The 12,938-nt window shown below is 34.2% G+C and overlaps 2 protein-coding genes across 3 annotated transcripts; both read right to left on the bottom strand.

Moving 5' to 3' along the window:
• Positions 1–2,523: 2,523 nt before the first annotated feature.
• On the bottom strand, positions 2,524–5,786 carry LOC108335236 (uncharacterized). Of its 2 annotated transcripts, XM_052869735.1 has the most exons (3): positions 5,673–5,786; positions 3,574–4,010; positions 2,524–2,834 (listed from the first exon to the last, which is right to left on the bottom strand). In XM_052869735.1, the coding sequence occupies exon 2, from the start codon at positions 3,984–3,986 to the stop codon at positions 3,600–3,602; it is 387 nt and encodes a 128-aa protein (XP_052725695.1). In that variant the 5' UTR covers positions 3,987–4,010; positions 5,673–5,786; the 3' UTR covers positions 2,524–2,834; positions 3,574–3,599. The 2 variants fall into 2 exon arrangements, with proteins under 2 accessions (XP_052725695.1, XP_017426700.1); XM_017571211.2 differs by lacking the exon at positions 2,524–2,834 and having other exon boundaries at positions 3,377–4,010.
• Positions 5,787–10,968: 5,182 nt separating this feature from the next.
• LOC108335304 (pentatricopeptide repeat-containing protein At5g56310) lies at positions 10,969–12,786 on the bottom strand. The gene has a single exon (XM_017571292.2). It carries the CDS (start codon positions 12,648–12,650, stop codon positions 11,130–11,132), a length of 1,521 nt encoding a protein of 506 aa, XP_017426781.1. The 5' UTR covers positions 12,651–12,786; the 3' UTR covers positions 10,969–11,129.
• Positions 12,787–12,938: the final 152 nt, after the last annotated feature.

The following is a 12,938-nucleotide window of genomic DNA, read 5'->3' as shown; positions in this document are numbered from 1 at the left end:
TCTAAAAAAATGCAATTCAAAAGGTATTTAAAAACTTTTAGATTACTCAGTAGTATTTAAATATATATATATATATTGGAATAATTTGGATTGTGTAATTTAAATTTGATTTTGAACTATTTTGATAGATCATTTTAGAAAATTTTATTTCAATTTATCACTTATGAACAATTTAAAATATATTAAGAACGATTCATCCAGAAATTTTAAAATTGAAAATTTATACATGATCCTTTCTTGAAGGTAAGATATTGCTTAATGATAATGGTGTTTCAAGGGCCCCTAAATTTCTAGGTCTAATAAATCGAACCATTAGAGTTGGCAACAATAAAATACTTATCATTGTATGATTGACCACTAGAAGATTAAGACTTTATTTACTTGAATGAATTTGGAGGAGATTTAAGAGGATTTGAAGGTAAATTTTTTTGTTGTTTATTTGAGTGGATTTGGAGGTAAGTAAGAGTGGATTTGGAAGTAAATTTTTTTAATCTGTCACATTAATCAAATCCTACACTAATTCTCATAAACTTTACTTCCTTCAGAGTAGTGGAAACGTTCGTGAGTTCCTTCAATTTTATGTCGAGCTAGCAGGCTGGGGTCTTGGCTCTTACACGAACCTCGCCAAGTTAGCAAATTTTGTCTTGTTTGGGAATTATAGGTGCCCTTTTCATGGGAGTCAAGCCGAGGTCGAAGAGATGATCTCTCATTCTCTAAACCAATTAGCCTTTGCTGAGCTTGTGTAGGTCGACTTGTTGAGTGCATGAGGCCTCAAGCTCGGTATCATATTGCCTGTGTTGTTCGTTGTGTTATTGTATGAGTGTTTGCATTTACTAGTGGAGGGTCGCCACCTAGTTGACTTCCATCTTGTGGGAGATTTGTGCGAAACTTTGAGTGGTGATTGTAGGGAGGTGAAGCCAAGGAAACGTTTACTAGGGTCCTATAGTGGGCGCCAAATAATCTTATTGAGATCTTGAGCTCGAATCTGCAAACATGTGGCAAGATCCTAGTGGTATCTGGAATGTTCTTGATGATCGAAATGAAATTCCTTACTGCTCAAAAATCTGTAAAAGATTCTCCGACGCTCGAGCCAAAAAAGTGAGTTTGGATCTTTTATGAATGCAGTAGTGAATATAGTTGATTACTAAGTGAGTATTCCTTGAAAAATACTAGTTTTATTTATAGGATCAACATAGGTTATAAACCTATGTTATCATAAATAACATAAATAATAACAATAATACCAAATTGTCGATATTACTTATAAGATGTAAATATTGTTCCAATAAATGTAGGTTTAAGTTATTCTAGAATGAAGAGACTTAGTATTGTTAGATCATGTTCTTTAGTCTATATATTGAGCCAGATAGAAATACCTATAAACCATAAAAATGACCATCTTCACAAGATAAACAAAAAACAAAGCTTTGTAAGAAAATCAAGGTGGTCATATGGATAAGGTTGAACACTTTTTCGACTCTCGAAGAGATGAAAATTGTTATTTCACACATCTTCGTTTAATTTGGATAGTTAGGTGTGATAGGAGGGTTGGCAATCTGTCTAGAAAAATTCCTCACAAGTTTTTCTTTTTCACATTGTAAAAAAAAAATCAATCACATACCAGTTTTTAATATTTAATGACCCAACTAAAATTTAGATGAAAAATGGAATAAAACACCTTTCAATCAAAATTCAAGGATTCATCGTTAGGGTGGACAAGTCTCCCATTGTCTTCCACTACTCGAACCCAATAAATTATTTATCAACGAGTAAGATGGAGAGGGAGCAGCAACAGGAAAATACTATACAAATAACGAATTGTTTTTAGGGCGATCATCACAAATCTAAATGTTGTAAGTATATAAGATATACGGGGCTTGAGTAGTTATGTGTGATTAGAGGTTTTGCAATTTGTTCAAAAAATGTTATACCAGAAACGTCTATAATTTTGTCTACAAAATATTGTACGAGGGCAATTTGTCATTTTGTCCAAAAAAAAATTGTACGGGAATTATTTACACTTTTTGTAGTTTTTTTTCTAAAAAAGTTGAACATTTTGTCAGAAAAATTATGTTTTGTTGTATATGGAGGAACCTATGGGGAGAGCCAAATTATAATATAATATATTATAAAAAAACAAGTTTCAAATGGTTGTTAGTTTTTTCGATATCAAATTTTAGTAATGAAAGATTCCTAGTTTGTGGAATAAATAATGTTTAACTTTTCATCACTTGAAGTAACTTGAAATGCCAGTACCGAGGTTTAATGCACTAGCAACTTAGGTCAAGATTGTTAAGCATGGAGGTGTTCCCCCGCCCTCTACGTAGGAGTAATTCCTAGTTTATAGCAGGTATTTCTACTCTCCATAATAAGCTTTGATCCATAAAACATATTCTTTAAATTTCAGCAAACAAATAAAATGAATCTATGATAATGAATAGTGAACTAATACTTCATGAAAATTTCAGCGTATGCCCCCAACAATGAAATCTTGATTTTTGATCAATGCGTTAAAGTGAAATGGTCAATTATGAATAATGGTTTGTTTCAGTAAAATTCTTGATCTTTGGTAGTTTCATATATCTTTGACAGTTTCTGAGTGAAATCTACGAGCTTTTATTTTCACTTCTTGAACAACCATTTTCTTATTGAGTTAGTTTGAAAACTAACATGAAACTAACGGCACTTTGTGGAACAACTTAGAAAATTTTATCTCTTAGCTTCCCTTCCCAGAGAGCTTTGCAAACAAAATTAGAGATCAAAAGGTGAGGCTCTCTTTTATAGATGTTCTAAACAGAGCGATTCTCCTTTCACGCTCGTGTCATGGTGGGATCCTGCAGAAGGAAAAATCACAAAATCCGATACTGCAGAACATATCGCAAAATATGATCTTATTTATCATAATTGATTAGAACATATTGGCTAAGCGTAGTAAGCTACACCAAAAAAAAAGTCACTGGATTATCAAATCCTCTATCGATCTGTGAAAAAAATTCAACTTATTTTAGGTCAAGGAATATGGAGAGTAACTCTAGATATGGCTATAATAGCATCCTCACAAGGAAAAACACTTGTCATTCGTAACACAAAAGTATGGAACAAGCCATCTATTCTTATACATACATATCTATTACTAAAAAATGTTACTTGGAAAAGTTACATTTAGAAATTCATCACAAGAGCATAGAAACTCACAGGGCTTCCAAATTCAAACATAAATAGGTTTTACTTCCTCTTCAAGTCAATCTACATGAGTCATTTTGATGGTTAAAATTTTGAAGCAAGGTCAAGAAAAAAAATCCGATGGCATGAATCTTACGAGAAAATTTCCATAACTCCAATCGGGATGCAAGTTGAACTGAATTTTAAAGTGATATGAAATCAATTAAAAACTTTAATTAGAAAGGAAAAACCAATCTTCAGTGTACATAACATTCCCCCCCCCCCCCCCCCGACAATCATACGGACATATTCTTTAGAAGGGGTGATTATGAATTGAAACACAAACATCAAGTAAGCCCAAAAGCAGGTGTAACATAATGTACCATCTCTTAAAGATAGTTTGTAACAAACCTTCCCAAATTAGAGGAGGAGCCAAATCAAAGTTTTCCCTTGTCTTCTTCCTTCATCTTCTTCTGCCACCTTCTCTTCTTGTAATCCTGCAACATCTGGGGCATCTTCTCCATCAACTTTGCCGTGTTTTCCCGCTTCTCGGCAGATATCCTATCACATTTGTGTCCTTTCCTCCTGGTCTTCATCTCCTTTCTTTCAGGATCATAGGGCCAATCTTCCCCAGCAAGGAGCACTTCCTTTCGCAGTCTGGCACGTCGTCGAGCACTGATACTCAGTGGCTTCCATGCGCCCAGGTTCCAGTATCCCCATACTCCCTTAGCAAGTTCATCCTTGTATTTCACTAACTTCTCACGCCAGGGATACTGATATTCTGCTACTGCCTTTGTCACCGAACCAACACCCTTGCCCGCCATAAGGTAGCAACAAACTCTTGTGCTCTACACATGACAACAGCCACTCAATCAGGCAAATTCACAAACAACTTCTAGGCCAACATTTTTTCTATTTTAGACCAAATGATTACAGACTACATTTATATTGCTTATTCTCTGAAAATGAAATATATAATGAGAGAAACAATAAAATTCCAGAGAGATAAAACATACTGTGAATAGAAAAAGTGAAGAAGCAAACAAAATTCAATTTAGGTCATGATTTCGGAAAAGAAGCGATCAGATCTAATTCATAATTGAAGAAATTGAATGTTTGTTCATTGCTAGGGATTCAGATAAGCCCAAATCCTTAAATGGTTTTATTTCTTCATTTTCTTCCACCATTGGTAGTTTCTCACCTGTTGATAATTTTGAACTTAAAACTTAAATAACTCCATATGGTCAAAAATCATAAACATCAAAAGCAACCAAACAAAATAACTACTGAGGCCATAAAATAATAAGAAGAAAGAATAGAAGAATAAATATCAAATCATAACTCATCCAACAACTACCAAAATCCAGCTATATGCACGAACGATTGACGGTGATGGAAGGGAGCTTGTTGAAATTTGTAATTCATTTACAATAGGGTATAATAAATCAAAGATTGTTTCCTATTGGAGGTCCTCACCATTTTATCAATAGCAATAAAGTGTATCTTACCATGGTTTCATGTGTTTGTGTGTACTATAAATATGATGAGGCTTGAATTGTTGATGTGAACAGATTATTTTTCGTGTTAGCAAAGAATTCGCTGGACCCATTCTCATATTTTCATTCCGAATTACATAAAACTACACTCATTTGGTAGTTCCCCCTTGAGTCTGTGGGAGTGAGATTCTGGAGAAGATGCAACTCTAGCTACCAAGTTTCAGTTGGGGCAGGCTTCATGCATGTTTCACCAGTGTTATACCAAAACTATGTATTAAAATTTTCCCATGAATGTAGAAAATCCAATTTACTGAAGCACAAATAAAGGATTACATCATCAATCCTACCTAAGCAACTGTTTTTTACTGAACACCTTGGTTGCTACAGAGAAAAGCATTGAAGAAGAAGATAAAGTCACACATCTCACATTAAGCACACCTCGGTTGCTTTGTGACACATTAATAGGATTCACTGTCCTCAAGAATCTTTTTGTGGTTCTTAAATAAATAAAAAAAAATCTTAAATCATATGAACTAAAAAAACCTAATGGAACTGGTAGTATATGAAAGAAAATAGATGATATTCTAGCAGAACAACTCCTTTACAGCAGCAATATAACTCCAGCTTAGAAAAAGAAACCAGGAAACAGAAAATCGCAATGCAGAATAGAAGACAACAGCTATAGTTGCAAGAGGCGAACTCTGTTCCCAACGCAAATGCCTAACCGATTCCTCACCCAATTTCCATTCTCCCCTTTGCTACTCTCTCCCCTAACCTATAAACACGTCATTCGTGGACAATGATAACAGGATATCTCTCCTTTTTGTTGAGATACATTAGCTGCTCCATATCTCAATGAAAAAAGGGTTTAAGTTTATCTCAATGAAAAAACCCTAAAAAGTAAATATTACAGTGCCTAAAGCGGCGAATTGTATACAGACAAAAAGTGGGGAGAAAATAAATTAGCATATTTATGGTGAAAATGATAAAAAGGAGGGATTCTGGATTGCGTACCAGTGGGTTTTGGTTATGTGATTCTTCTTCTTCCGTGTTCCCACCCTTCTTCCCCTGTACCAAAGAGAGACAACCACTGAGAGAGCCTTGTGTTCTCTTCTATAACAATTACAATGTAGATAAACGTTGAACAAAAATAATTAAATAATAACAACAAATTCAAAATTAATACTTAAAGAAAAAGTAAAAAAATAAATTATATTAATCACCGTATTAACGAGATAATGTAATCACTTTATTTCTTAAAATTACCAATTCAATCTTTATATTTCTTTTAATTATTTAATAATAAAATTAATTCAGATACAACTAAATTTGAAGTTAGTAGTTATATTACTTAAAATTTCAGTTTTATAAATTAAGAATATAAACTACAAATTTGGCACAAAAAAAAAAAGAACTATGTATGAGTAATTTAAAAATATAATATATAATAAATTTATTCACTTTTATAAACGTCATTTTAAAAATTATATTAATAATGAAAAATTTTGCTTACTTGTTAGGCATATTTTTTTTTATTTCACTGTATTTTTAATATTGTAATTTTTCTATCAAGTCTATTGTATTATATTTAGTTATTTTGACTACACTAATAACTTTTCATTACCTATAAATTGGAGTAAAACTATGAATAAGTAAATATGTGATATTCACAAATTCATGTTTTGTAAGATTGTTTCAAATTTTGTTCGTTAACATCTTTCAGGTTATTTGTCAAAAGTTGTTCAATGTTAGAAGTAGTTTGGTTCTAAAAGACTCAGTCTGAGCTATGTTTAGTTTTTTTTAAGAACTTTTAAGAGGTTCCATTAATCTTTAAAAAGATTAACGAGTTTACCTCTCTAAGTTTACGAGTATTCTTACCACTCTTAATTCATCTAGTCAACACGACTAGTCTGAGTTTAACAACTCCTAGTATACAAGTATTCTAATAACTTCTTGTTTTATTCTTAGATAACTCTAAATTGTAACTCAATTGAACTAAACACAAAGTATTTTGATTCCCTTCAGAATGTACAACACAATCAATGTTATAAGAAAATACATATTGGATAACTTTCAAAGAGAGGACGAAGACAGTGCAATGAAATAAGAGATTTTGCTGATGTTTCTTTCTATAGAAAATATTTCTTCAAATGATATGTGAGCAGAGTAACAACAAGCTTGTTTCAGTGTTCCAAAGTTGTCTATATTATCCTTCTTGTCTTCACTTCAAGCTTCTGTCTATATATAGTTTTTCCTGAGAAATGATCGTTAGACAGAGAGGTTGACTTGATGTAGAGTTGGGTGTCCTTTTATGTGAGAAGTCAGACTCGAGTCTACTTTGTAGAGGTACAATGCTTTATCATAGCCTTTATCGAAACATAGTTTGTACGATGTGTCAAAGCATACATCTTCAAGGGAAACATTTTCAGAATGTTCTTCATATCTCTCAACGCCTTTTTCTTGGGTGTAGTGATTCTAATCAAGTCTTTCTAGTTTAGTGATCTGCACAAATATAAAAAATAAAGTATACGAGCATCAAAACTCTTTATCGTACATGCATTAAATACTTTGAACATTGATAAGCGTTAGGCCTTATTGCATGTTCAAAACATTTTATCACTTGTCAACTCATTAATAAATGTATCGTTTATTTAAGCATTCAATATATGATTTATCAGATGGTGTAAAACATTAGATGCTTTATCAAAAGTTGTTTGAGATATGTAACGTTTAACGAACTTTTGTTAGATGACACATTTTGTGAGACGATTGCTTGAATAAATAATATTTTGAATAAAACATATTTTAAACAAATATCAAGCAAGTATGCCATGAATGATTTATGACTTTCATAAGTGAATATCATTTTGGTAGATGAATGCAATAAATTATCAAAGTCAATATATATGAAATAAAGAGGTGTGTAGCCATTAAATAAACCATCAATAATAATATTTTGAAGAAAGTAATTACAGAGTTAATCCACAACCTGAAGCATGTGCCACCAAGCTCGGTCGATCACATATAAGCTCGGATAAGTCAAACACCAACTTAGAGATTGAACCATAGAGTCCAGATGATCATTAAACAAATTTTTCGGCCTTTAATTTGACCGATCGAGATGAGCAAGATTAATCCTAAAACTAATTAACTAAAGAGTAAATTACTTACAATTGCATAGTAATGAGGCCAACGTTAATCAAAACCCACCGCGAAAACAAAAAATAGAAGTCCCACAAATCCTTCTTTTACGTATGCAAATCTGGAAAGTAGTCGAAAGCTACTTTATCTGCTAGGGTCAGAGTGCACAACCCTACCATTTCATGTGCAAGAATGTTACCTCAGCGACATAGCAGCCTGCCATCTCAACATTGCATTAGATCAATGGAGTAACATGGCAGCACGGTAGTAGGCATCAAGGAAATCAAATATTGGGATCCAAAAGCATGTTAGCTCAACAAGCCAGCACCATCAAGTTGACACACATTAGGTTAGCGCCCATCAAGTCAACTAGATAGGTTGGCATGGTAACATCTTGACTTCACTAACATAGCCTGGCTAGGATCCGATACTGCTCGATCAAGTTATGTTACAATGGACCCATTTTCATTCCATTTAAGCCCGACAAATTATTTGGCTGAGTTTTTAACCTCTCTCTTTTTCTTTTCCTGAAGTTTTTTTGGAAAAAAATATAAATTATATTTTCCTAGGTTTGTCCATAATATATTTCTTTGTTGATAAAAAGAAATATATAACTACTCATATAAGTAGCTGGTGGTTGGATGGAAAAATGTATATTATTATAATATTTCTTCATCCATATATTTGGTTATTAATAGTTAAACTTAATTACAACTTATATTAAAATAATTTTACAACTTATATATTTAAATTATTTTATTTTTTACAAGTATAAAAGTTTTCAAATGCAAAAATTTGCAAGTGAAAAAATGTAAAAAAGAAAATAATTTGAGTATTTATGTGGAGTGATTTGATGTATAAATTTTAAAAAATTATTTTAACATGTATATATAAGTTGTAATTAAGCTTAATTACTAATTTGGTCTCAAATTTGTGAGGACAAAATTGAATCATTTTAAAAAATAGGGACACTAATTTAATCAAAATTTTAAATAGAGGAACTAAATTAAAAACAACCATTATCACATACAATAACGCTGACATGTGGCACAACCAGGACTCATGTGATAGTTTATGTTTTTTGTTTAAACCTAATTTTATTTTAAAAAAAAATAAAAAGACCTTCAAGCGTGATATAAAAAGCCATTTAGGCAAGACAAGTCATCAAGTCAATCAAACAAAGGAAACATCAAGTTACTCGAGATTAAATAAAGCATTAGACTAGGTATAATAGGAACTCAACATTCTAATATCTGAGTACAAAAACAAGAGCAACTCGATATTACAATACCTGAAACACCTCCTCCTGAAAAGCTCGACACTCGCTAATCTTTTGACGTCTTTCTTCCTTTGCTTGCCAGAATTTAGAAGTCAGCTCATCAGGGTTTTAGCCAACCTTTGTACATAAACTAGTCAGGTCATCCATCTCGATCTTTACCTTGGTCGCTCTTACTTGAAGATTCTTGAATTTTTCCTCAACCCCTTCATAGAGTCGGTCAAGATGTTCATCTCGATCTTCAATTTGGTCGTTCTCACTTGAAGATTCATTTGATGATTCTTGAATTTTTTTTTCTCAATCCCTTTCAGTTGGCACACCTCTAGGTTTTTGCTTGTTAGTTTTGGTCGACCTTCAAACACAAGCCGGTCCATTAGACCAGTCTTTACCTCGACCACTTTTACTTCCTGCTATAGTAGATAATTTAAAGAGAGGACAATAAACTTGAGGACAAGCTCGAAAAAGACTAAGAATGACATGAGAAATACTTGAAGAAAGTGCTCGAAGTGAAGTAACGATAAAGAAATCTAGTATAGAAGCAAGTTAAAAGTCATCATCAATTCAACAAAAAATGAACATTAGGATATATCAAAATCGGCAACATCCAACAAAAGTTGCCTAAAGTTGGCAACACCTAATTGAGCCTGGCTAAGCCGACAGTCTAGCATAAAGCTTGCTTAAACTTAACATAAGACGAAAAGGGTGTTTCTTACATAATGGCTTTTGAACGAACTCGGGTGAATTGCCAATTCATAAGCACGACCGAATGACCAAACGACAAGCTTGACTGAATGGCCAATTTACAAGCTCAGTCGAATTGCCAAACGACATACAAGCTCGACTGAATGTCCCATTTACATGAAAGCTTGGTTGATGGCCAAATGATATATGAGCGTGACCGAATGACCAATCTACCTACAAGCTCGGCTGAATGACCAAACAATATATGAGCTCGACCGCGCCAATCTACCTATAAGCTCGATTGAATGGCCAAGCGATATATGGATTTTGTTGAATGACCAATCTACCTACAAGCACAGTCGAATGACCAAACGATATATGAGGTTGGTCGAATGACCAATGCACCTACAAGCTTGACTAAATGACCAATACACCTACAAACTCACGAGAATGGTCAAATGATATATGTGCTTGGCTGGCCAAACCACCAGTAAATTCTACAACTCGGTAGGGCCAAACCACAAGGACGATTACAAGCATTCCTTAGGCTAAATCAAACTTTTGAGACAGAAAAAACTTATATATACTCGGCCCAAACGTGTTTGATGATATAGTCGAACAAGGATTCATTACACACTTTTATTATATTCTTTTAATAGCCATTAAATGCCTTTTAATACTCTAAAAATTATACTTGCTATTTTACATATAACATCCAACTCTCCCTCCACTTTTCAACCTTAAGAAACATATTTCCAATCCAATCACCTTCCACTTTTTAACATTAAGAAAAAATATTTCCAATCCGATCGACTTCCACCACATGTAGGAAGACCAAGCTCCAAATTTGATAACAACAATAATTTGAAAAATAAATATAATATTGTTTTATTAAAACATATACATACATTAAAGTTTCAAATCAATGCATATAAAAATTAAAAATAATTTTATTTTTCATTTATTTTAGAAAATAAACATTTTTTAAAATTTATAACTATCTTTAAAAAAATATTTTCTTTTAAATCTAACATAAAATAATATTGTTCTTATGTAAAGTTATATAAAGTTGTTACTTTTAATCCATTAAAATAAAATTTAGTCCATTAAAAAAATCATTATTAACGAAAAAACATGTTTTAATTCAACGTGATTATTGTTTAAGTAGTTAATTGATGAAGAATATTTTTATAATCCATTAAAATTTCACTGTTCAATTTGACTTTAAATGAGAGACTTCAAAATTATTTGTGTACACAACCAAATAAGATAACTCACAATATCAAATACAAGTATTACAACTCAAACTACAATTTTATCATCCACCTTCTCATAGTTAGAAGCATCAAATCACAAGGCTTTAAACTCTTCCATCAATATAGTTCTATGGATTGTTCCCTTTTCACATCAATCATCTTGAGTTGCCCGTTTATGCTTTGTAGGACATGACAAATGTCAAAAAATTTGATGTTTAATCTGTCTCCCGCGATGAATTCATATACTGTATTGTTCACCTCAATAAAACTGACACCTGCCACCTTTTCCATACCCGTATCCCGCATAACCTTCCTCACCATACCAGCTTCCTTCCACCTACCAAGCGCAGCGTAAGTATTGGATAGGAGAGAATAATTCCCACAATTCTGGGGCTCCATCACACTTAGATGGTGCAAAGCTTCCGCTGCCATTGCAGCATCGCCGTATCTATTTGAAGCAGCAAGAAGGGATCCCCATACAGCTGCATTGGCTTCAGACGGCATCAACCTAACTAGCTCCTTTGCTTCCTCAAGATAGCCACCACGGCCAAGCAAATCAACCATACACCCGTAGTGCTCTATCGTTGGTTCAATTCCATATTTGGATCTCATACCCGTGAAATAATAGCGGCCCAGTTCAACCAATCCAGCATGGCTACAAGCAGAAAGGATGGTGATAAAGGTCACTTCATTTGGCCTGACTCCAGCCTTCTCCATGCAAGAAAATAGGTCGAGGGCCTCCTTTCCCAGACCATGTAAAGCAAGTCCAGCAATCATGGTTGTCCAGGTTATAATCGTTTTACGCTCCATACTCTCAAACAGTTGGCGTGCTTTAATTATGTCACCTGATTTTGCATACATGTCTATAAGAGAGTTATAAAGTGATACAATCTTAGGCAGTTTATGCTTTTCAATGTACTTGTGAATCCACACTCCCAACTGGAGAGCACCCAAGTCCGCACACGCAGAGAGCACAGCCAAAATGGCAATTTTATCCGGCTGCACGTTGTGGAGCAGCATAGTGCGGAAAAGCGTGATAGCCTGCTGAGGACTGTGAGTGTGCGTGTATCCCGAAATAAGAGTAGTCCATGAAACAACATTCCTATCCTTTTCAGGCATAGATTCAAACAGGTTGCGAGCATTGGAGAGATCACCCAGCTTGGCATAACTGGCTAGCATAGCGTTCCAGAGAGAAACATGTTTGAAAGCGGCGGCATCAAATAGCTTGCGGGCAGAGGAAACGTTAGCGCAGGAGGAATACATGTGAATGAGGGAGGTGAGGACAATGGGATGGGTGGCGAAGCCGGAAAGAATGGCTTGAGAATGAATCTGGCGGCCGAGACGGAGGGAAGGTGAAGAAGCAACGGCCTTGAGAGCAAAAGGAAAAGAGTAAGAGTCCGGTCGCAAGCCATGGAGGCGAATGGCGTTGAAGAGAGAAATGGCAAGAGTGGGATTGTGTGAAGATAGAGCAGAGATGAGGTTGTTGTAGAGGAAGATGGTGGGTCTTTCTTGAGAGCTCTGGTAAGCATGAAGGCTTGAGTTTGGTGAAGATGGTTCAGATTGGAGCAACGACAAAGCAGCTGCTCTACATCTGCATGCTCTGATCTTGGAAGCAAGGAGAATAACCGTTGCAGACATCGCCTTACATCACGCACCTTTCCATATAATTCCAAAACCATAGATGCCCACTGTTGTTCTCCAGTTCATCTCTATCATTCTTACCATCAAAACAAATTCATATTACATTGTAATTATTCATTATGAGCAAATTATAAATATTTTTAAAAAGTTTTTAAGGATGGAATTTTCAAACATTAATAATTACATTCGAATTTGTTTCGGTGTAGATGTTTTCCAGTGTGTCTTTGTTGCTCCTGGCTGTCTGGGACGCTTGCTCTTCTCCAATTGTTGTTGTTCATACTCGCC

The sequence above is a fragment of the Vigna angularis genome, chromosome 10, assembly GCF_016808095.1.
Source record: "Vigna angularis cultivar LongXiaoDou No.4 chromosome 10, ASM1680809v1, whole genome shotgun sequence".
Classification (NCBI taxonomy): domain Eukaryota; kingdom Viridiplantae; phylum Streptophyta; class Magnoliopsida; order Fabales; family Fabaceae; genus Vigna; species Vigna angularis.
The sequence above is the reverse complement of the archived record's forward strand: the minus strand, read 5'-3'. Positions and strand labels throughout refer to the sequence as shown.